Source organism: Xenopus laevis, chromosome 4L (genome assembly GCF_017654675.1).
Source record: "Xenopus laevis strain J_2021 chromosome 4L, Xenopus_laevis_v10.1, whole genome shotgun sequence".
NCBI lineage: Eukaryota > Metazoa > Chordata > Amphibia > Anura > Pipidae > Xenopus > Xenopus laevis.
In genome coordinates, this window is record NC_054377.1 from 71931316 (window position 1) to 71956009 (window position 24694).

Below are 24694 nucleotides of genomic sequence, written 5' to 3' on the forward strand. Positions count from 1 at the left end.
ATTTATATGCATTCCTTTGCATTTTCATTGGTTATGACACTTTATTAGCCCCAACCAAAATGGTCGTTTATACCACGATCTATTTTCCACCACCAATATGGCTACATCATCTCCTGTTTGTCTTTCCTCCAATTAGTCACACTATATAACACGCCCAGGCATCCTCAAGCAGCACAGAGGCGCCTGGCATGTTTATACAAAGACACTGGTAAGATTATATCTATTCCTTCTTAAAAGCTATTGATTTCCCCTTTTTCTTGTTGTCTTTAGTCATTTGTGCTACATCGCCTTGTTTTAAATATACCTTAGTTCACTAATTTATGTCTCCCAAATAGTTTAATTTTATGTTTCCTACCCAGATACTTTTTGTTTCTCATTTAGACTAATATATACCAGCAGCCTATTCCCCATGTCCATCAGCATTTGCTTTCCCATGCTGTGAATTATTCCTCTTTTTCTTGTTTTCCCCTCCCCCCACATACTTCCCATTAATTAGTCACACTATATAACACGCTCAGGCGTCCTCAAGCAGCACAGAGGCGCCTGGCGTGTTTATATAAAGACACTGGTAAGTTTTTTTCACTTTATCTTAATTTCATTGATTTCTTTTGTTGGTTTAGTCATCTGTGCTACATCCCCTGGCTTTAAATATACCCTAGGTCACGTTCTTTATTATGTTACTATTGTATGTCTCCTATTATGTCTCCCACCAAGATACTTGGTTTCCAATTTAGATAATATATACTAGTAGCCTATCCCCCATGTCCATCAGCACTTGTTTCCCCATGCTGTGAACTATTTCTCCTCCCCTTGTTTCCCCTCCCCCCATATACTTGGCCCAAGGGCATCACTTAGTATCCACACTCTCCCATAATCCGAACAGCTGTATACAATAATATTTTACAAATTTGCCTTTCTCTGTGTTTTTTTAGTTGTTTTTGTTCCCGTTCCATATTGGCTGATGAAGCAGGAAATGCCTGCGAAACGCGTTGCAATACTGTTTTGTGAATAAACTATTATTGAAAATTACCACTTTCGTTGGTGTCTGCTTGGAGGAGGTAAGTTCATTACTACCTCCTCTGAATTACCCATTGAGTTTTTAAGTGCTTTTAGCTATTTTTATCCTTTCGGCGCCTCTGTTTTGTCCTACTACCTTAATTGCTTTCTTGTAGCATATGTTTTTTATTTTTCCTTTCTAGTTTAGGTCCCTGAACATGGTTTCAGAGTGTCTTTTCTCCCTTATGAATGGAGACGATATGTTTACCACATTTTCAAACATGCAGCAGAAGAGCTACTTGGTTTGGCTGTTTAGTCGCATTTATTTGTATTCCTTTATAAGTCTCTTCATATACGTGGTTCTAAGTCTCTTCATTGTACTCATAACTGATACATATGATACAATCAAGGTAAGTAAACAGTTTTTTTGTACTATAACACTTGCATACTAGCATATAGACTTATATAGATTTATTTTGTGTTAAATCACTGATGCTTTTTTCTTTGGAGATCTGATTGCAAAATCTTTTGTGCCACCGAGATTGAAAAATAACACATACTCATTGTTTATATGCTTTTATTTAAGTCATCCCTCCTTTCCTATGTGAAAAACCTCATACAAACATTTGTGCTAAAAAAAAAGTAGGTTCATTTAGTCAAAGCTTTCTTTATTAAAGGGGCTCTAAAGTCGATCTTTAAAATGCATATATAGGTTCCTATCACTAAATAAAAGAATTTGGTAATGTATGTCTGTAAAAAATGTTACACTTGCTTTGAGATACACATGATTGTTTCTGCGACTTTCTCTTCTCCGTCTTGTTCAAAGTTCAGCAGCCAATTGATGGGCTGCCCCTCCGATGCTTAACTGCTAGATAAGGCTCAGAGGGTAATTTAACCCTTACATATACATATACATATATATATATATATATATATATATATATTTTTTTTATATATATTTGTTGAGTTATGACTGCAACCTCAGAGCATCAGGGAGTAAGACAGCCAGGGGCTGCTTAACTTCAAAGGAGATCGCAAATAAAACTGAGAAAAAAATTGCATGTACCTTGAAACAGGTACAACATTTTTAACAGCCATACATTACAAAATAGTTTTATTTAGTGATGGGAGTTACAGTACACAGTATACAGTCAAAATCATCTACAATATTTTGTGCTCCATACCATGTCTTTAAATAGCGCCCTGAAGCCTCCTGGTATAATCAGGTATACGGTATAGGTCTTTTTTGTGCAGCGTGCGCTACACTTTGCAAACGGCACAGATGAATAAGAAACCACAAGAACATTTGTATTTAATCAGTGCTATTCTATACTTCTTATGGCACCTATCACTGCACCTTGTTACTGAGTCCTTGTATATGTATATTTCACTTTTGTCTATTTCTTCTGGGTTTTTTTTATCTTCTGAATTAGTTTTTTAGTTTCAGAGCTAATTTAGTTAGTGGTGATCTTTATAGGATTTGCTCTAAAACTATTAATTGTTAAATTGAATACTTTATCCAATGTTATACATCTTATAGAATTACCAAATCGGTGGCTTTCCAGAATCTGAACTTCACACATTTGTATCTGAGTGCAAAGATTTGCCAACCTCTGGTCGATCTAGGGAAGAAAACAAGGCCTCCTGTTTCTCTATGCCGTGTATTAATTGTTTTAGTCAAATTAATTGCTCACTGTATTTATATTTATACATGATTATTTTGTTGTTCTAGGTAAAAAACAGAAACACTTCATCAATGACATTTGGAAATCTGCAAGAAGAAACAACATTTAAAATCACAGCGCATAGTAGTTCAAATAGTGTCTATTGCAGCCATTCAGAAACTATAAAAATTAACTGCAGATAATAATGTAGAAGGCACATTAAGAGAATAAATAATTGTTATCTTACGGACAATGGAAATGGGGAAAAAAATTCCTTTTATATAAATGAGGTTTGTGATTATTTTTTATACTGCACCATATCTAAGAATGTAGATAGAAAACGTTAGCACTGTACAGCTGTACTATAATCTCTGTTCCTACATTTAGTCATAGGATGCAATCTGTTTGTATAGTAGAAAATGTGACGGCAGTGGTTCTAATTTAAATACTAATTTAAAGACTGGGGCAAATTCACTAAGCCGCGAAGCGCCGAACGCTAGCGTTAATTTGCTAGCGTTTGGCATTTACGCTACTGCGCAAATTCACTAACGAACGCTGGCGTAGTTTCGCTACCTTACGCCAGGCGAATTTTCGCTAGCGACGAAACTACGCAAATTCACTAACTTGCGCAGTGTACTGAACGCTACCTTTTACGCTAGACTTCCTTCACCACCTCAGACCTGCGAAGCGCAATAGAGTAGATAGGGATTGTTTAAAAAAAAAGTAAATTTTTTTTTTCTAAGTCCCAAAAAAATGCTGGCGTGTTTTCTACATGATGGCTGATAGGCTGAAAAAGATCGAAAATTTTTTGGGGCTCCCCTTCCTCCCCCCTAGATTTCCTGACTCATGGCAACTTACCTAGACAGTGGGCACATGTGTAGGGCAAAATAAAATTTTTATTTGCTGATTTGAAGGTTTTCTAGGCATTTGTAGTGCAGATACGTGTTCCTCCATTGAAATTTGAATTTCGCGCCGTATGCAAATTAGCCTTCGCTAGCGTAACTTCGCTTTATATAGCGAATCAACGCTAGCGCAACCTTACGCTACCCCTGTGCGCAACTTCGGATTTTAGTGAATTTGCGGAGCCCTGGCGAAACTACGCCTGGCGAAGCGCGGCGAAGTTGCGCCTGGCGCAACTTCGCATCTTAGTGAATTTGCCCCCATATATACTGTATTGATAAATATGCCAAAACTGCCCCAAGGTGAATATGTAAAGTGATTTTATTGTCATATACGTTAATCTTATGTAATATTGCATGCACAAATATGTGTGGATTTCTCGTCGAGTCATCCAGTTCACTTCATTTATAGCTTTTTCTTTTTTTTTTTTTACTTCTATTTTCTTATCTCCTTCACTTTACTGTTTGAACAAAACAGACTGCTGTGCTATAAGAAAATCAGGGGGGTTCAGATTATTTTTGGCATATAGGTGAGACTTAAGGTGGGCCATACATGCTAAGATCTGCTTGTTTGGCAAGGTCACCAATCAAGTGGACCTCTAGACAATTTATCCACTCACATGCTGAGCCCAGACAGCACCAATGCATTCCTCATAAATCAAATAAGCCTATCTGTGTGCCCCATACATTAAACTGGCGAGTCGCTCTGGAGGATTTTTTATCCGAGACATTGCTGAAAATATGTAGATGGGCCCATTTGTATCAGGGAATATAAAACCATACTTTTTTTTTTCTAAGAATTGTTTTCAATCTAAAATAGATACTTTATATTTGAATAAATGTAATTTTAGGTAATTGGCATTCACAGGCCTATGGAGCAGTGGTATGGCATACCCACAATAATACACACTACCCGGCCACATAAGGTTTATTAACAAACACACATGTAAATATGTACAGAGAGGCATCCCTAAAAGACTAATATAAATACGTTTAAGTAGTAGTATATAAACCTTTCAGGATCATAATTTATTCTATTCATAAATATGTATTTTCATTTATTAACCTATTTTCATGTTAAATATCATTTTCTTGATGTGAATTCCAGATATTTTACAGTAACATGTTGCTCCCAACCTGTGGCTCGGGAGCAACATGTTACTCACCAACCCCTTGGATGTTGCTCCCAGTGGCTTTAAAGCAGGTGCTTTTTTTTTTTTTTTTAATGTGTAGCTCGGAGGCAAGTTTTGGTTGCATGAAGGCTGCCAGTCCACATAGGGGCTACCATAAAGCCAATCATATCTCTTATTTGGCACCCCCAGAAAAATGTTCAGGCTTGTGTTGCTCCCCAACTCATTACATTTTCATGGGTAAAAAAGTTTAGGAACTCCTGTTTTACAGAAAGAATAAAAAACAAAACTGTTCTCAACTTTAATGGGTAAGTTAATTTTAAATACAGGTATGAGATCCATTATCTGGAAACCCGTTACCCAGAAAGCTCCAAATTACGGAAAGGCCATCTCCCATTTTATCCAAATAATCCAAATTTTTAAAAACGATTTCCTTTTTCTCTGTAATAATAAAACAGTAGCTTGTACTTGATCCAAACTAAGATATAATTGATCCTTATTGGAAAAAAATCATCCTATTGGGTTTATTTAATCTTTAAATGGTTTTCTAGTAGAATTAAGGCATGAAGATCCAAATTACGGAAAGGTCCGTTATCCGGAAAACCCCAGGTCCCGAACATTCTGGATAACAGGTCCCATACCTCTGCCTAAACAGTTTATTTTGAGTATGGTTTAAGAGTTTTGAACTGCAGCTATCAGGCAATGCAACTGCTCTGTGGTTACTAGACCTATACAACCTTCTAGCATATTCTACTGCAGATTAGAAGGTAACCTTAAGACAACTTTAGAATTCCCAGTAATCAGCTCTACGTCCCTTTATGACCATCTAGATGTATGTGATTTCTTAGCTCTGTATACAGTTTGGGACAGATCAAACAACTGAACAAAAATAGCACAGACATTCACTTATTTTCATCCAGTTAAGGATGTTGCAGTTTTGGCTCATATATTTGCTGCTAAGAATTGCTGCATGTGAATTATTACAAGGAATGCAATAGGTGATCTGTGGGTATCACAAGTTAGACTAATAAAAATACACCTTTGCTTGCTTTTGGTTATTGCAGTGAGGCAGAATACCCCTACATCAGATAAACCCTGTTTTTTTACTACTATTAAATGGTGTCCCCTTGTTTAAAATGATTATTAAAGGGGTTGTTCACCTTTAAATTCACTTCTTGTATGATGAAGAGAGTGATGATTTGTATTTGGTTTTCATTTTTTATTATTTGTGGTTTTTGAGTTATAAAGCTTTTTATTCAGCAGTGCTGCAAGTACAGCAAACTGGTTGCTAGGGTCCAGTCTACCATAGCAACCATGTATTGAAGTGAATGTGAGACTGGAATATGAATAGGAGAGGGCCTGATTAGAAACACGAGTAAAAAAAAGTAGCAATAACAATAGATTTTTAACCTTACAGAGCATTTTGTTTTTTAGATGGGGTCAGTGCAAAGAATCAGAAAAAGGCAAATAATTCAAAAACTATGCAAAATAAAGGACAATTGAAAACTTGCTTCAAATTAGTCATTCTGTAACACACTAAGTTAACTAAAAGGTGAACCACCCCTTATTTATAAACATAATTTGTTTTTATTTTGTCCCGATATACCAAATTAATCCAGATAAATACAATTGAAAACTTACATGATGTTTGATGAATTCAACTTCAGAATTCTCAGTGAATCTACATCAGACTGCCTTGTTTCTTCTGCAGATGAGGAGTTGCAGTTATCATGATTAAATCACTCTACCATGTTTATTTGGAAGATTTATAGAACCTGTAGTACATGACATGACATATAATTGGTTAGGGAATTTTGATACCTTAATATCCCTGTGATAGTAAGTTTCCAAAAACAATAATTATAAATAAAGCTTCCTGCTTGGTGACCCCTGGGACAAATGGATGGATGGAATGTTTTTTTTTAGGAATTTCACAATTTTTTAAAATTGGATGTTACCATATGTAAATTTGCAGAGATTCGCATTGTATATTTTGAGTAGCTTTTTGTATATGCACTCAGGCCCGGACTGACAATCTGTCAGTTTGGGCAATTTCCTGAAGGGCCGCTCCATTTTTCTGTGAAATGGGCCGCTTCTGCTTTATGGCAGAAGCGGCCATAGGTAGAGAGACTTACAGCGTGCATGCTGTGATTCTCCTTCACAGACACAGCAAGCAGCTGCGCGTTCCTCCCTCCTCCCACCTCCTAAGATTAGTCAGGAAGTCAAAGTCCCTCTGATTGGCCAGCAGACGGGGTGGGAGGTGTCAGAGAGTTCCCGTGCTGTTTCAGGAAGCTCCTAGGAGAGGTATGGGTGTCTGTGTTTGTTTCTCTGTGTGTGTGTTCCCTGTGTTTGTGTGTGTCTCTCTGTGTTTGTGTGTCTCTGTGTGTGTTTCCCTGTGTTTGTGTGTCTCTCTGTGTTTGTGTGTGTTTCTCTGTGTTTGTGTCTCTTTGTGTGTCTGTGTGTCTTTTTGTGTGTGTGTGTCTCTGTGTGTATTTCTCTGTGTTTGTGTCTCTTTGTGTGTTTCTCTGTGTTTGTGTCTTTGTGTGTCTGTGTGTCTCTGTGTTTGTGTGTCTTTTGTGTGTTTGTGTCTGTGTGTGTCTCTGTGTTTGTGTGTCTGTGTGTGTTTCTTTGTGTGTGTTGTGTCTCTGTGTGTGCATCTCTCTGTGTGTGTGTGTGTGTGTGTGTGTGTGTGTGTGTGTGTGTGTGTGTGTGTTTGTGTCTGTGTGTGTATGTTTACACGTGGGCTGCTTGGTTTGTTTTTTGCCCGGGCTGCTTTTTGCTCCCAGTCCGGCTCTGTATGCACTAGGAAGTTTGTAAATGAAGAAGTAAAATAAAGAAAAGGTTTCCTTCTTTATTAAAAATAAGTCTTGCTTGTGCTTCTTCACTACTATTGTAGATTAAGGGGCAGATTTATCAAAGCGTATGATTAGAACTCCCCACAGAAAAACTCGCTTTCTATTTACTCCTATGGGATTCTTGGAATCGTGTTTATCAACGGAGTTCACCATTTGATAAATATGCTTTTAAAAAACCCATAAGAATAATAGAAAGTGAGTGAGTTTTTCTGTGGGGAGTTCTAATCTCATTCAAATGGTTAGAGGACAACAAGGTGCTCCAGAATTTATTGTACGGTTACTCACCAAACAGTGAAAGTGCTCCGGGTGCACCAGCCCCAGACCCCCAGCTTCGGGGAGCGGTGCAGCAGAAGATAAAGAAGCAGGGCTGACCGGCACTCAAACGGATCCACAAGACCAAAGATGCTCAGTTAAAATCTCACATTTTGATAAATCTGCTCCCAAGTGAAGAGCGATAATTCACGGAGCTACCATGTGCAATGTCAGTGTTAAAACAGAAATCTACCACCGGCACACCCAGGCCTGTCACGTACGTAATTCTGGTGCTCAGTAATCCAAGGAGATGCCACTCCCTGATTGGAATCTTAAGTAAAGAAAGGTACCGGCACTCTTAATTGTAATTAAAAATGGGGACTATCCTCTAATTAGTCAAACAAAATCCCACAATGTTTTGGCCATGCACCCCTTCGTCTGCTGATCTTTCACCAATATGCCCTCCTTGAGGTGGTTGATGGGCCGATCCAATCAGATCACAACAACGGAGAAAGAATCAAGGACCAGATCAATGAGCCGATGTGGCCCTTGCTCCAGGGGGATTTTTAAACCTGTCCAATATCTGGCCATAGGGAAGCCCATTGGAGCGCCCCATACGCAGGCCAATATGCTTTTATCTGCCCATTTAGGGGCACATTTACTAAGGGTCGAAGTGAATTTTCGAATTTCAAAAACCAAATTTAGAAGTAATTTTTGGATATTTCAACCATCGAATAGGCCAAATTCGACTTCGATTAGAAGTGAAAAATTTTGACTTCGAAAATCGAAGTACTGTCTCTTTAAAAAAGTTCAACTTCGACACTTTGCCATCTTAAACCTGCCGAATTGCTGTTTACCCTATGGGGGACCTCCTATAACCTATCTTGAGTGTTTGGGCAAGTTTTGAGAAATCAAAATGATTTTTGGTAAAATCGGATGATTAAATCGTTCAATTTGAAGGATTTCATCGTACAATCGAACGATTTTAAAAATACTTAGAATATCGAACTACCCTATTCGCTGGTTGAATTTTGAACTTTTTTGCACTTCGAAATTCGACCCTTGATAAATCTGCCCCTTAATGCTAAAGTGTGACTGCTGTATTTCATGTTTTATATAAACTACAGGGGGAGGCACATGTATCAAGGGTCGAATTTCGAATTAATGTGAGTTTTTTTTAAAACTCCCATGAACTTCAAATTCGACAAAATTTATTATAAAAATGAGTTTTTTAAACTCGGGTGAATAGAATCGACCCGAAAACTCGAATTGAATTTGATTTGAATTTGAAAAACTGGAATTTCAGGAAGGCTGCAAACAACTCCAAATTGAGCCCTGGACCTCTCCCATTGACTTAAACAGCAATTCGCCAGGTTGCTGTGGTGAATAGTCGAATTTGAGTATGATAGCCAGAGTATGATAAATCTTGAAAATCATTTTTGAATTTTTGGAAAAACTCAAATGAAATTAGTCGAATCTGACAGTTCAGACCAAAATCTATTAATGACTGCGCCCACAATTTTCCGAGTAGAAAAGCAAGTATGGCATCTTTGAATAGCTGAAGAAGTGTACTTTTAGGACATATATGGTTTGTAGGGGTTATTTTACAGTTTGGGGGGTGTTTAGACTGAAAAACTACAAGTAGTACACATAGAGCGCAGCCCCCAGATTTTCAACTGCAATTACCCTTATGCGTTGCTCCTGTTTTGGGGTGTGTGGGGGCTGTGTCTCTATGTGTATCCATACATATGGGGTATCGTTTTATTCAAGAGAAGTTTGTCTTTCAAATTGTCTGCAGTTATAGCATTTAGAACGGTGTTATTTTGTCAGATTTACATTTGGTCCTGCGTCTTAGTTTGCATTTTAGAAAAAAACTAAAAATGCAACAAAAAAGCTCTAAATATCATGATGCACTGGTAAAATGTGTTTAAATTTTGAGTGAAAACTACAGCACCCCTAGAAACCTGAAGGTCTCTAGTTTCTAAAAATACCAAACATGAAGGGATAAGTTAGATTTTACATATAAGTTATGCAGCATCAACTGTCACGTGTGCTTATCTACTTTGTTCTGGTGTAAAATTATACAAACTGCTGTTTTAGTTTGGGGGGTTACTCGTGGACAAAGAAAGTGGGTTACTGATACATATTTGGTATCGTTGGACTTGGCAGGATCTGGGCTTTTAGAAACACAAAAAAAATTCAAAACTTTTCTGTGGAAAAAAACCTCAAGATATACACAATTTTTTAACAATTTTATTTTATTTTTTTTACATATTTCACCCAAAATACACATTAAATCTCCTGAAAAGTCACAAAATTCCACTTGCATGTCGAAGCCCAATTTGTAACGAAAAAAAACCAATATATAATTTTCCTACTTTCGTGGAGGTTTTCCTACAATAAAACCTTGTTAATCTGAACAAGTACAGAATGCTTAAAAACGGCTGTCATTTTGTGTAACCAAAATGTGAAATTCTGCTGGCACTTAAAGGGTTAAGCATATACAGAACATGGCAATTCTGTAGAATTTGAACTTGGCTCAAACATTAAAATTATACTTTTGTATTTCAATAGCCTAAGAGAGAACATTACCCTAATTAAGTTATTCCTTGACAGGTATAGTTTCTCTATTTCAATGCATTTGAAACCTTAGTAGAACTAAAAACTTTTTTAAATTCAATTTTCCTGTATGTTTCTTGGGAGACCTGACCATTTTCACATGTAGCTTCATTCTTTCAATGATACTATATCTCTATGTGCAATGATCACAAGCCATGTAAGGGAACAACAGTCTAAGATCATTCCTAGCTTTTACAGCCAGCAGTGCAGTCACACTATTGTCTGTTTTATTTTCTCTTTGAACCATGGCTGAATGGATGCTGTAGAAGATGGGAGCTATTATTTATTTTATGTGCATATGATTAAGTTAATTTAGTACTTGGCTTATAGCTTTTTAATGGAACAACTTTTTTCTCTTTGTATTAGATAACATTTGACAATAAAGCACACAGTGGAAGGATAAAAATTACCTTAGATAATGATGTTGAAATCCAAGAATGCAGAGACTGGCATGTGTCTGGATCTAGTAAGTATACATTTTGGTCTGTAAAGAATTTTACTTATTAGATGTTGTATCCTGGATATCTAAAATCTGTTAAAGTGCTGGCAGCTGCATTTCAACACTTTATGGAAAAAACACTCAAGGGTGTTGACCACTGTGTTGACCCCTGTGTAACAAAAATAACAAAAATAAAGTGGTTAACACAGAGGCTAATGCAAGTCCGTGTGTTTGTGGTACTCTATTGAAAGAATATCATGCTAGGCTTACACAGATAACATGAGCAATTTTAAGATGCTTATAGTTATAGTTTCCTTTTATTAAGTATATGCATGTAATACAACTAAAGTATAATGGTAACTGGTTAGCAATATTTTGGCAACTAATTGGGTTATATTTATTTTCTTATAGTTCAAAAAAATACCCATTACATGATGATTTTTGATGCTGCTGTTATTTTGGTCTGCTTATCTTCTATAACTCTCTGCATTCACTCTGTGGTTAAAGGGATTTTACTTCAAAGGGTAAGTGTGGAATATGTCAGTGTTTTTTGAATTTTCTGTATACTTTACATTAAAATGTCTTCAACACTGTTTTTCTTTTAAAGGAATATGTAAACTTTGTCCAGGACTGTGTCCTCTGCTGACCGCATGGAATTTGTCAATGGCTGGTACATTATGATAATCATCAGTGATGTTTTGACAGTTATTGGCTCAATCTTGAAGATGGAGATCCAAGCAAAGGTGAGGTGACAATGAGCTAGTGTATTAAAAGACAGTTTAGCTGTTTTAAGCTAAACTGTCCGTTTAAAGGAACTATACCCCCCAAACAATGTAGGTCTCTAGAAAAACTTATTGAATAAAACCGCTCACATGTTAAATCCTGCTTCATGTAAATAAACCATTTTCATAATAATATACTTTTTTTTTCAAACTTGTTTTTATTAAAGGATCTTCACATAATAGTTACAAAGTCAAGACCAAGGAAGAAAATGTTCACGTTAGTTTTGTAACATTATGTATATGCATTAGACATAATTTATCAAGAACAGTAATAACAAATTAAACTAATAGCTCAGACAAAGGACTAAGAAAGACAAAAAAAATCCCTATATAGGGTTCGATGAGTAAGAACTTAATAACCTGTTAGTGAGATGGGTCCCGGGGGGCGTTTGACTTGAGTGTCTAGTCGCTGGTCTCTGAGATACTGGGACGATTCCAGAACCATGGGATGTTCCGTAAGTATCGCTGTATCATACCATGTTGTATAACGGAATGTGTGTACCTTAAGGTGTCTAAGTAATATTGGTAAAGATTCTATATATGTCGACCATGTCGCAAAAAATTTATCAGTGTTCTGTTCTTTTTTTTATCGTGGTTTCCAACCAGTTCATGTGAAAGAATAAGTTTTACTACTGCCATGGCGGGCGAATCAGTATTGAGCCATTGTTGCAGAATTGTATACCGGGCCGCAGCAGCCAGTTTCCCCATAAAATTTTTGTCAGACTTCGATAGACATGTCAAAGTAGTAACATCACTAAACATTGGCCATTCCAATTGTGCTTGTATGGGTTTACCAGTCATCTGAGCACCATAGTTAGCAACTTCCTTCCAGAAGGTCTGTAGGAAGGGGCAAGACCACAGACTATGTAATAGATCTGCCTTGGGGGACTGGCACCTAAGGCAATTGTCAGAGGGCAGATATCCCATTTTGTATCTTCTGATTGGTGTTAAAGGGATTGTTCGCCTTCAATGTACAAATCTTATGAAACCACTAACAATGCTCTCAATGTGTTAGAAAAACCATTTTCCATAACAAAAAGTTAAAATGCCATTGTAAAAGCTAATTTTTATACCCATTAACTCAGTCCTTCTCCTGTCTCTCTGACCAGTTTTCTGAAGTGATGGGAGTGGCCTATTTTGAACCTGACACACCAAGAACTTCCTATATGATGACATCATCATGCCCAGGCTTTGCCCTTACTTGTTTCCTATTGGATGTTGATACTGCCCTCCTCCTTGTAATTTATTGGGTGCTTGTGAACTGTAACCAGTCACATAATTTGAATGGTCATTGGTTGATTACTCAATTGTAATGGAAGAGGTTAACAGACGCAGCATATAAACAAACCTGCCTTGCAACAAACAATCACACAGCCATGCAGACAAATACTGCAGAAAAAGAAGGAGCAACATTGTTCTCCCAATTCTGGCACTCTCCTTCTGCCTAGACTAAAACTGAATGGAGTGCCAAAGGGGTGCAACCTTTTCTGGGAATAAATACTGGCTTTTCTATATTTTTATCTTTTAATACCTTTGGCATTAAGCATAATTGTACAAAATTGCAACAAAACCAGTACTGACTTGCTTAGACACGTATGTAACTTACACATCTAGCAGGGACAGTAGGGTTGCCACATCACCCTTTTAAAACCAAATACATATGAAATCCACAGGCTGCATGGCTAATTATCAACTCGTTTAGATGCTGCAGACTGAACCGATTTCTGTGCAGCCATGTATAATGCATCTAAATGAATTGATAATTGCAGAGCAGTGTTGAGGGCAGGTAGGTTTTTTGAACATTTTGTGCGCTCTCCCGGGGGCCGGTAATTTACCTAGGAAAACGATACCTTTTTAAGTGTTTAAGTGTTCCACTTCTGGAACAAGTTATATTTTTCATGATATAGGGATCTGTGGCAGGCTGGCCATGCTGTGTGCTGGAATGCTGATAGTACTGTGAATTGTGAGTTGTTTTACTGTGATACCTGCAGATTATTTGAATCCTCGTCACCAGTTGTGATATCCCAGTGCTGGGTGTTGTGGAACTGGAAGAATGCACACAAAGATGCCAGACTGCAGGGTAGAAGTCAGCTTTATTCCTGGCTGCTCTCTCCACACTCTTTTGCCCCTCCTCCTTCACTTCCCCTTCCTGTGTCCATAACCTTTCTCATTACTCCACCCAGTGCTAAGCTGCTAATGCATATTAAACTGAACATTTAACATCACAGGAATGGATGGAACAACATTACAGGATCTATACCAGAAAAATATTTTACTTTATGCACAAAAATTCAACTCATTTGGAAAGCTCATACAAATAGTCCCGGAAGTCACGTCAGCTGCTGAATAATGATTTTTTATGAGGTTAATACACAAAATAATACATGGACCCCCCGCCCCCCAAATAATATATTTCTGGAAAGTACAAGTGTCATCTCTCATAGTATCCATTATAATCCAATAATTCAAATTTTTAAAAATGATTTCCTTTTTCGCTGTAATAATAAAACAGTAGCTTGTACTTGATCCCAACTAAGATATAATTAATCCTTATTGGAGGCAAAACCAGCCTCTTGGGGTTATTTAATGTTTATATGATTTTATGGTAGACTTAAGGTATGAAGATCCAAATTACGGAAAGATCCATTATACAGAAAACTCCAGGTCCCGAGCACCTCGATCCCCCCCATCTGTACAGTTGAAGTCTCTGCAGCACACAGCCCACACTCCCTCTCACAAACTTGTAACAGTTTCTCTTCAGTACCTGAATGCTGCTCAAATTCCCCGGCACAGGAAGCAGTGGCAGATTGACAGCAGACATAGCCAATAGGAGTTAAGTTAGCTGCCAGTACAATGTGTGATGTCATATAAGGAAGAGGAAGTGAACACTGTAGTGTTTTTGGGGGTCAGTGAACCCCTCCCAGCACAGGGTCTGTGTGGAACTGAAGGATTAGTACAGGGACACTTCTGAGGTGAATATCTCTTGAACTGTACTTTTTCTGTTAACTATTTCTATGGAAAAGTTTGTTCTATTCATGTGAACTGTTAGATTTGTCAATTTGTTACAAAGGTGAACGACCCCTTTAAGTAAACATTATGCAGTATTTGCAGAGACATTTCCTGGTACCTACTGACTGGAAGTAGCTTCATTATTTTCGTATGTTGTTGGAAAATTGCGGAAGTTGTAGAATTCGGAATGTCTAAGGTCCAAGCAAAACCTGGTCTTTGAGTGTTATCTAAGTCTATCAGTGTTCTAATCATTTGATACAGTTGTGATGTAGTTTGTCTTACCCGTCTATTTTTCCAAAGTGTTTTGTTTTTTCTAATTCCTAAATACTTAATGCTGTGTATGGTTTTCTTAAAAGGGAAGTGAGGAAACCAATCCACCGGGTCTGAATGATATAACTGCAGCGCTTCGGTTTTATCTAAATTAATCTGAAATCCCTCAATATTGCCAAATCTTTTGATTAGTTGTAGGATTATAGGAATATCCGTTTTAGGCCGTCCAAGGAACATTAAGATATCGTCGGCAAATGCCGTGACCTTTAGTTTAGATTGGCCTATTTGGATACCATGTAAGCTATGGTGTTGTATTAAGTGTTTCAGCAACGGGTCAGGCGCTACATTAAAGAGGAGGGGCGATAGCGGGCACCCTTGGCGCGTACCCCTATGAATCTGAAATCTGTCCGAATTGGTGTTGTTCACAGTCAAAAACGTAGCAAGTGCCAAATACAAGTTTTTAAAAAGATTAAGCATATGTATGCCGAAATGTTGGAATTTGAGTAACCGACGCAAGTGCATATGGGTTATTCTATCAAAAGCCGTGTCTGCATCTAAATTGACTAACATTCCATGTTTTCTTTTTTCCAGGTTACTAATGTAGATTGCCGTTAAGATTTGCCGGAGGGCTCGGACTGGATATCTATGTTTAAGAAAGCCTACCTGATTTTCGGTGAGTATGGAGGGTAATATTCGTTGAAGTCTATCAGCCATGATTTTGTTTCGAATTTTTAAGTCCTATTTAATAGTGAGATTGGTCGATATGAAGTGGGATCTGTTGGGTCTCTGCCTTCCTTAGGGATCACTATAATTCTGGCAACATTAGCCTCGTGCCATAATGGGTTACCCTGTAATGTATACGAATATAACGTATGGAGAAGGGGCGCAATATCTGGTAACAAAAGTTTATAAAACTCCGCGGTGAAACCATCTGGTCCCGGTGTTTTCCCATTTTTTAGATGTCGAATTGTATCTGATATTTCTTTTTCTGTTATAGGCGCATCTAGGATTTCACGATCTTGAACCGATAATTTCGATAAGTTAGCTTCCTGCAAGAATTTGAGACCATCTGTGGGATCATCAATCGGAGCTTCATAAAGTTTTTTAAAATGTTCAGTCAATATATGTCTAATTTCGTTAGGGTCTTGTGTCCAGCCATTAGCTGACTTAAGTTTTTGTATATACGTGTTTCTAGACTGTTTTTTCGTTATATATGCTAGTAGTTTTCCTGATTTATTACCATGTCTATAAAATAGGTTTGCCGTATGGCTTAACGTGTTGTAAGCTTTTCCAGTCAATAAAGTATCAAAAAGCGTTTTCGTCTCTTTGTATTTATTTTTGTCTGCCTCCGTATTTGTTCTTTTAAACGTTGTATAGTTTTCCGTCTGTAAAAGAGTGTATTTTTCCTGGTAGGATTTTTTTTGATTAATCAAATACGAGATTATCTGCCCCCTCAGTACCGGTTTTGCCGCTGCCCATAGAAGTTGCGGATTGTCCCAATGGTCAATGTTGTCATCTACATAGTTAGCCCAGCTAGTTTTAAGAAATAATTGAAAATCCTCATTAGTGCTCAGATAGGCTGGGAACCTCCAGTTAAATGATCTTAGTTGGGGTGTTTTCATCTTCAAAGTTATCGATATCGGGGCATGATCAGAAATATCAATATTTTCAATTGAGGCTTTAGTCAGTGTCGGCAATACCGACTGGGAAGTGAAAAAATAATCCAATCGTGAATGTGTTTAGTGGACACCTGAGTAAAATGTATAGTCTTTTGTGATAGGATATGTGTGTCTATAAGTATCATATAATTGCAGTGTTTCACATAATGTATGCAAAGGCCTTGCTCTGTTGCGTGAGTGAATCGTGGATTTACCTGATTTATCCATGGAATCGTCCCAGACCGCATTGACATCACCACCCAAGATAATGTTTTCAGTCCCCCAGGAGCTCTTTGTCTGCAAAACATTCATGAAAAAAGGTTTGTTGTCGTCATTAAGCGCCGAAGCAGCGTGCAGCCTGGTCCGGGTTCACGGGTATGAGCGCTGTATGAGGGGGAGAGAGGCGGCAATAATTTAGTGAGGCAAGTATTGCAGTGTCTGTAGCATGCGTGACGGCATGCACCGTCCTCCCGTAATCGTCAGCGGGGCCTTGGCCTTCCAACAGGTTAGACCCAGTTCACCGGTCTTATGCCTCCAGATGAGCCGATCAGTCCGGGCTGTTGGGTGGTGCGATGCCAAAGGGAGAAGACGGTGGCAGTTGATGTGCGGCTTTAGTTATCCTCGCGGGCGGAAGTGCCGCGTGGTGGTTCCGGCGGCTTTGCGTATGGCACCTCAAATTACCGGGTAGCGTTGCTCCTCCGGTTGGATGACCGGCCTGCACCTTGAAAATGTCCGAAACGCCTGCTCAGGTAGGGTGGGTATTGCCGACCTGGAGCCGAGTCTTGTCATCAGACGGTGGTGTGGTCTAGGCCCGTAATGAAGCGTGTGGGCCGACTCCCGGGGTTGCTGGTGGGGGGAAGCCCGATGTTGGCAAAAAGCGTTACCCCTCTTTATCCTGATATACCGGTGCTATGATTTAGCAACATGAGGCTTACAGAATGTTGCGATGGCACCAGATTGTTAGTCCCGGTCAGGAGCTTGGCTAAAATGCGGCCATCTTTAGGGCCGCCCCCCAGAAGTCTCTATAATATACTTTTTTAGTAGTATGTGCCATTGGGTATCCATAAATAGAAAATTGCCATTTTAAAAAATAAGGGCCTCCCCTTGGAATCCTAGGATTCACGGTTCACACAAACAAACCAGGTCACGAGCCAATTAGCATACAGAGTTCTATATTTTGCTTCCACACTTCTTCCTGTTACAATTAAAGTTGTAGTGTTTCTGGTCAGGTGATCTTTGAGGCAGCACACAGACCATCGCGATGGTGATGGCCTGTGGTTCAAGGCAAGAGATGTAAAAGGGCAATATTTACTTAAATATATATACCAGTTTGGTAAGATTCTTTAATATGCCACTTAATTTGACATAAACTATCTGTTGCTTTAGTATTCATTTTGGGGGTATAGTTTTCCTTTAACATATTCAGTGCTCCTGCTTGACTGTATGGTTTGCTGAATATGTCTTGCACTTGATTTACCTTTAATGCATTATGCTATATTTAGCAGACAGTCCTTTACCATCAGGAAGCAATCATGAATCAGCAGGCAATGCTTGATAGAATTGCCATTGTTGAGCTGCTACATGGACATGAATTTATTCTAAGGTTCATGCATTTTAAAGGAGAACCAAATTCTTGCTACAAAAATCCCCTACCCCCCTACCCTACATAGACCCCCCTCCCTGTTTCCCCCAGCATAGGTGGTACCTTTGCTAAATGCCCCTAACTCTTTGCTTAACCCTCGGTGCAGGTTCAGGGCATCGGAGTTCATGGCAGCAATCTTATTCTCTTCGGGAATAGAGCGGCATATCGGCGCATGCACAGTTGGCGCAATTCTCTGTTTTGCGACAACTGCGCATGCGTTGAAAGTCATGGAAATTGCTGAAGATGGCGCCCGTGAAATCCTCTGGACAGATCTGATATACATCATGCTTTCCTTGCCAAAGTAGCCTCTAAAATGTTTCTTTTTATGCATATTGAGAATTTTTTATCCAATTTCCATACCATGTTCAGAGAAAATAATGTGCTGCTTTCCCGATTTTGTTCAATAAAAGGAAACTTATTCTACTATTTTTGTTTCAGAGTCTCACCAGTTATGATGTCTGCAGTATACTCTTGGGAACATCCACCTTATTAGTGTGGCTTGGAGTTATTCGCTACTTGGGATTTTTTAAGAAATACAATGTAAGAACCTTTTTTTAGTAGTAACCTACCCTAAAATTAAAAAGTGCAAGTGATTTTCACCTGCTTTCATGATTTGTTGCAGCTGCTGATCCTGACACTTAGGGCAGCCTTACCTAATGTGATGCGATTCTGCTGTTGTGCAGCTATGATCTACCTGGGCTACTGCTTTTGTGGCTGGATTGTTTTAGGCCCTTACCATGTAAAGGTATTTAACATTTTTTATCTAAATTAGTACCTCTCTTAAGTGTGCTAAGAGCTCATGTGTCCTTAATTTCTTTCTTGTAGCATATGTTTTTTATTTTTCCTTTCTAGTTTAGGTCCCTGAACATGGTTTCGGAGTGCCTGTTCTCCCTTATGAATGGAGACAATGGGGCAAATTCACTAAGATTCGTAGTTGCGTAACTTCGCCGCACTTCGCCACACTTCGCCAGGCATAGTTTCGCCATCGCTTCGCAAATTCACTAAAATCCGAAGTTGCGCTCAGGGGTAGCGTAAGGTTGCGAAGTTGCACTAGCGTTGATTCGCTAAGCGAATCGAAGTTACGCTAGCGATGGTTAATTTGCATACGGCGCCAAATTCAAATTTCAATGGAGGAATACGTATCAGCACTACAAATGCCTAGAAAACCTTCAAAACATCAAATAAAAATTTTATTTTGCCCTACACATGTGCCCACTGTATAGGTAAGTTGCCATGAGTCAGGAAATGTAGGGGGGAAGTAAGGGAGCCCCAAAAAAAATTTTCAGCCTATCACCCATAATGTAGAAAACACGTCTGAGGTGGCGAAGGAAGTCTAGCTTAAAAGGTAGCGTTCAGTACACTGCGCGCGTTAGTGAATTTGCGTAGTTACGTCCGCGAAGGGCAAGGGTGCGAAGTAACACTAGCGAATCTACGCCAGCGTTCGTTAGTGAATTTGCGCAGTAACGAAAATGCCAAAACAGGCCTGGACTAGGAATCAAAAATAGGCCCTGCCATTCCAAGTACACAGAGACCCAAACAGCCCCCTACCAGCCCAAACAGCCTCCTACCAGCCCACTATATGGTAACTTTCTATGGAACCATACAGCAGCCCCTCTGGTATTTGCCAGAACCCACAGATTGCCAGTCCGGGCCTGTGCCAAACGCTAGCGAAGTAACGCTAGCGTTCGGCGCTTAGTGAATTTGCTGGAATATGTTTACCACGTTTTCCAACATGCAGCTACTTGAAGAGCTACTTGGTTTGGCTGTTTAGTCGCATTTATTTGTATTCCTTTATAAGTCTCTTCATTTACATGGTTCTAAGTCTCTTCATTGCACTCATAACTAATACATATGATACAATCAAGATAAGTAAACAGTTTTTTTGTACTATAACACTTGCATACTAGCATATAGACTAGTTTCTAGTAAGAAACACAATTTGAGGATTTTGCAGCTTATTTTAACGTTTTCCATATTAACTGGTCATATTAGTAGATCTGGCCATTAAGCTGTGATTACAAACGTTAGGCTCATTAAAGGGCAACTAAATTCTAAAATAGAATAATGTTAGAAATGCTGCATTTTGTATACTAAATATAAACCTGAACTTACTGCACCAGAAGCCCTATTAAACAAATGATTTATGCTTTTCAAGTTGGCGCCGGGGGCTGTCATCTTGTAACTTTGTTATACATCTTTGCAATACCAAGATTACGCACATGCTTAGTGTGGTCTGGGCTTCAGTTGGGAGGTTAAGCTTAGGGATCGTCATAAATAATCAAAACAGCACAGGTCAAATATCTGCCAGAAGCCGATAGAGCAAGACTGATTAATAATCAGAATATACAGACTGCACTATATTTGTTGAGTAATGACTGCAACCTCAGAGCATCAGGGAGTTAAGCTGGCCATAGACGCAAAGATCCGATCGTACGAATCGTGGATTCGTACGATTTTCGGACCATGTGTGGAGAGTCCCGACATTTTTCGTCCGGCGGAGATCGGTCGTTTGGTCGATCGGACAGGTTAGAAAATTTCTGTCGCCTGCCGATAATATCTCTGCGTGTATTGCCGATCGTACGATTTTCAGAGGGAGACTGTCACTAGTGTTGTCAGACATAAGTATCTTACGATTGCTGTCAGGGGCAGAACATTGGGTGATCTGTTCTTATTTGATCGGAATGGTAAAGACTTTGATCTGAATGGTTAGTGGAGGGTCGGGAGATGGGAAAGTCCGATCGTACGTTGATTCATACGATCGGATCTTTGCGTCTATGGCCAGCTTAAGACAGCTAGCGGCTGCTGAACTTCAAAGGAGATCGCAAATAAGACTGAGAAAAAAATTGCATGTACCTTGAAACAGGTACAACATTTTTAACAGTCATACATTACAAAATTGTTTTATTTAGTGATGGGAACCTATATGTTTTTTTTAAAAAAAACAACATGACTTTAGATCCCCAGGGCAAAATACTGGGTGCATATTTTTAACTACAATGCAGCACTTTTGCCCAGAGTTACAGTACACAGTATACAGTCAAAATCATCTACAATATTTTGTGCTCCCTACCATATCTTTAAATAGAGCCCTGAAGCCTCCTGGTATAATCAGGTATACGGTATAGGTCTTTTTTGTGCAGCGTGCGCTACACTTTGCAAACAGCACAGATGAATAAGAAACCACAAGAACATTTGTATTTAATCAGTGCTATTCTATACTTCTTATGGCACCTATCACTGCACCTTGTTACTGAGTCCTTGTATATGTATATTTCACTTTTGTCTATTTCTTCTGTTTTTTTTATCTTCTGAATTAGTTTTTTAGTTTCAGAGCTAATTTAGTTAGTGGTGATCTTTACAGGATTTGCTCTAAAACTATTAATTGTTAAATAGAATACTTTATTCAATGTTATACATCTTATAGAATTACCAAATCGGTGGCTTTCCAGAATCTGAACTTCACACATTTGTATCTGAGTGCAAAGATTTGCCAACCTCTGGTCGATATAGGGAAGAAAACAAGGCCTCCTGTTTCTCTATGCCGTGTTGTCGCAATCAGTAAGTAGAGTAATAGGAACTATTAATTGTTTTAGTCAAATTAATTGTTTACTGTATTTATATTTATACATGATTATTTTGTTGTTCTAGGTAAAAAACAGAAACACTTCATCAATGACATTTGGAAATCTGCAAGAAGAAACAACATTTAAAATCACAGTGCATAGTATTCAAATAGTGTCTATTGCAGCCATTCAGAAACTATAAAAATTAACTGCAGATAATAAACTTTGGTAAGTACTTTTTCCAGAACCAATATTTGTATCCAGCTTGTATTTAAAACAGTGTTTGGTATTGTGGACCATATGCACAGGGGGCAAGAGTGCATCTTCTATGTGCACCCTACTGTTTTATGCAAAATCACTGTGTGCATGGGTTAGATCTGCATGCATAACGTATGCTGCAAACCTTAGCTTTCAGTTTGTGTATGTACCCTATGCACATTGGTTAATAATTCTCAAATAAAAAATGAAAATATGTAGATGGGCCCATTTGTATCAGGGAATATAAAACCATACTTTTTTTTTCTAAGACTTGTTTTCAATCTAAAATAGATACTTTATACTTGAATAAATGTAATTTTAGGTAATTGGCATTCACAGGCCTATGGAGCAGTGGTAGTTGGCTATATATATATTTACTTGGTAAGGGCAGCACTCCGCCTTTGCTACATCCCTCGGGTGCACTGTAATGTATAATATAAGCAAAAAGAAGACCAGCAACACCGAGATCTCTTGTGAGATACTAAAATCTGTATTGTGAAATCACATGCAAGCCGACGTGATGTTTCGGTCCACACAGGGACCTTTCTCAAGGCAACCATGTTTAACCCCAAATGCATTTAAATACCCATAAAACCAAAGGTCAAAGAACAGGAAGTGACATCAGCATCAAGAGTAGTACTATTATATTTCAAACTTTCATAAACAATATAATAGTACTACTCTTTCGCAACATATTTGTTACACATTGCACAGTAGATAAGATTTGAGACAGAGTAGCATTTTTTGTAACAAATAAATTGTACACATAAATTGTTTTTAACATTTTTATTACAAATATTTATCACATGACTTATACTGTGGGATTTTTGGACACTTTTATTGAAATTTCGACACTTCACACATACCCCTTATGAGGCTTTTAATGATGCTGATGTCACTTCCTGTTCATATATATATATATATATATATATATATATATATATATATATATATATATATATATATATATATATATATATATATAATGGCATGCCCACAATAATACACACCTACCAGGCCACATACATGTAAATATGTACAGAGAGGCATCCCTAAAAGACTTATATAAATATGTTTAAGTAGTAGTATACAGACCTTTCAGGATCATAATTTATTCTATTCATAAATATGTATTTTCATTTATAAACCTATTTTCATGTTAAATATCATTTTCTTGATGTGATTACCAGATATTTTACAGCAGTGATCCCCAACCTGTGGCTCGGGAGCAACGTGTTACTCACCAACCCCTTGGATGTTGCTCCCAGTGGCCTTAAAGCAGGTGCTTTTTTTTTTTTTAATGTGTAGCTTGGAGGCAAGTTTTGGTTGCATGAAGGCTGCCAGTCCACATAGGGGCTACCATAAAGCCAATCATATCTCTTATTTGGCACCCCCAGAAAAATGTTCAGGCTTGTGTTGCTCCCCAACTCTTATTACATTTTCAAGGGTAAAAAAGTTTAGGAACTCCTGTTTTACAGAAAGAATAAAAACAAAACTGTTCTTAAATTTAATGGGTAAGTTAATTTTAAATACAGGTATGACATCCATTATCTGGAAACCCGTTACCCAGAAAGGAAAGGCTGTCTCCCATTTTATCCAAATAATCCAGATTTTTAAAAAACGATTTCCTTTTTCTCTGTAATAATAAAACAGTAGCTTGTACTTGATCCAAACTAAGATATAATTGATCCTTATTGGAAAAAAATCATCCTATTGGGTTTATTTAATCTTTAAATGGTTTTCTAGTAGAATTAAGACATGAAGATCCAAATTACGGAAAGGTCCATTATCCGGAAAACCCCAGGTCCCGAACATTCTGGATAACAGGTCCCATACCTCTGCCTAAACAGTTTATTTTGAGTATGGTTTAAGAGTTTTGAACTGCAGCTATCAGGCAATGCAACTGCTCTGTGGTTACTAGACCTATACAACCTTCTAGCATATTCTACTGCAGATTAGAAGGTAACCTTATAGGAATTGTTCAGTGTAAAAATAAAAACTGGGTAAATAGGCTGTGCAAAATAAAAAATGTTTCTAATATAGTTAGTTAGCCAAAAATGTAATGTATAAAGGCTGGAGTGATTTGATGTATAACAAGTCAGTCAGAGCACTACTTCCTGCTTTTCAGCTCTCTTGGTTTACACTGACTGGTTACCCTGGCTACCAGGCAGTAACCAATCAGAGACTTGAGGGGGGTCACATGGGTCATATCTGTTGCTTTTGAATCTGAGCTGAATGCTGAGGATCAATTACAAACTCACTGAACAGAAATGTACCATGTGGCCCCCCTTCAAGTCGCTGACTAGCTCAGAGTTATAAAGCTGAAAAGCTGGAAGTTGGATTCTGGCTGTTTTATTAGACATCTGTTCACTCCAGCCTTTATATATTACATTCTTGGCTAACTAACTATATTAGAAACATTTTTTATTTTGCACAGCCTATCCATTTACCCAGTTTTTATTTTCACACTGAACTATTCCTTTAAGACAACTTTAGAATTCCCAGTAATCAGCTCTACGTCCCTTTATGACCATCTAGATGTATGTGATTTCTTAGCTCTGTATACAGTTTGGGACAGATCAAACAACTGAACAAAAATAGCACAGACATTCACTTATTTTCATCCAGTTAAGGATGTTGCAGTTTTGGCTCATATAT

General features: G+C 38.2%; 1 protein-coding gene and 1 pseudogene across 1 annotated transcript in view; both read left to right on the forward strand.

Moving 5' to 3' along the window:
• The window catches only part of LOC108713519 (mucolipin-3-like), a 30036-nt gene extending 27246 nt beyond the window's left edge, over positions 1–2790 (forward strand). The window contains exons 8-10 of the mRNA XM_041591045.1: positions 1200–1406; positions 2537–2657; positions 2729–2790. Of these exons, the coding sequence (XP_041446979.1) occupies positions 1200–1406; positions 2537–2657; positions 2729–2790 (390 nt within the window). The remainder of the gene's footprint in view (positions 1–1199; positions 1407–2536; positions 2658–2728) is intronic.
• A 5226-nt stretch (positions 2791–8016) lies between these two features.
• Positions 8017–22063, forward strand: LOC108705637 (annotated as a pseudogene).
• The last annotated feature ends 2631 nt before the right edge of the window (positions 22064–24694 follow it).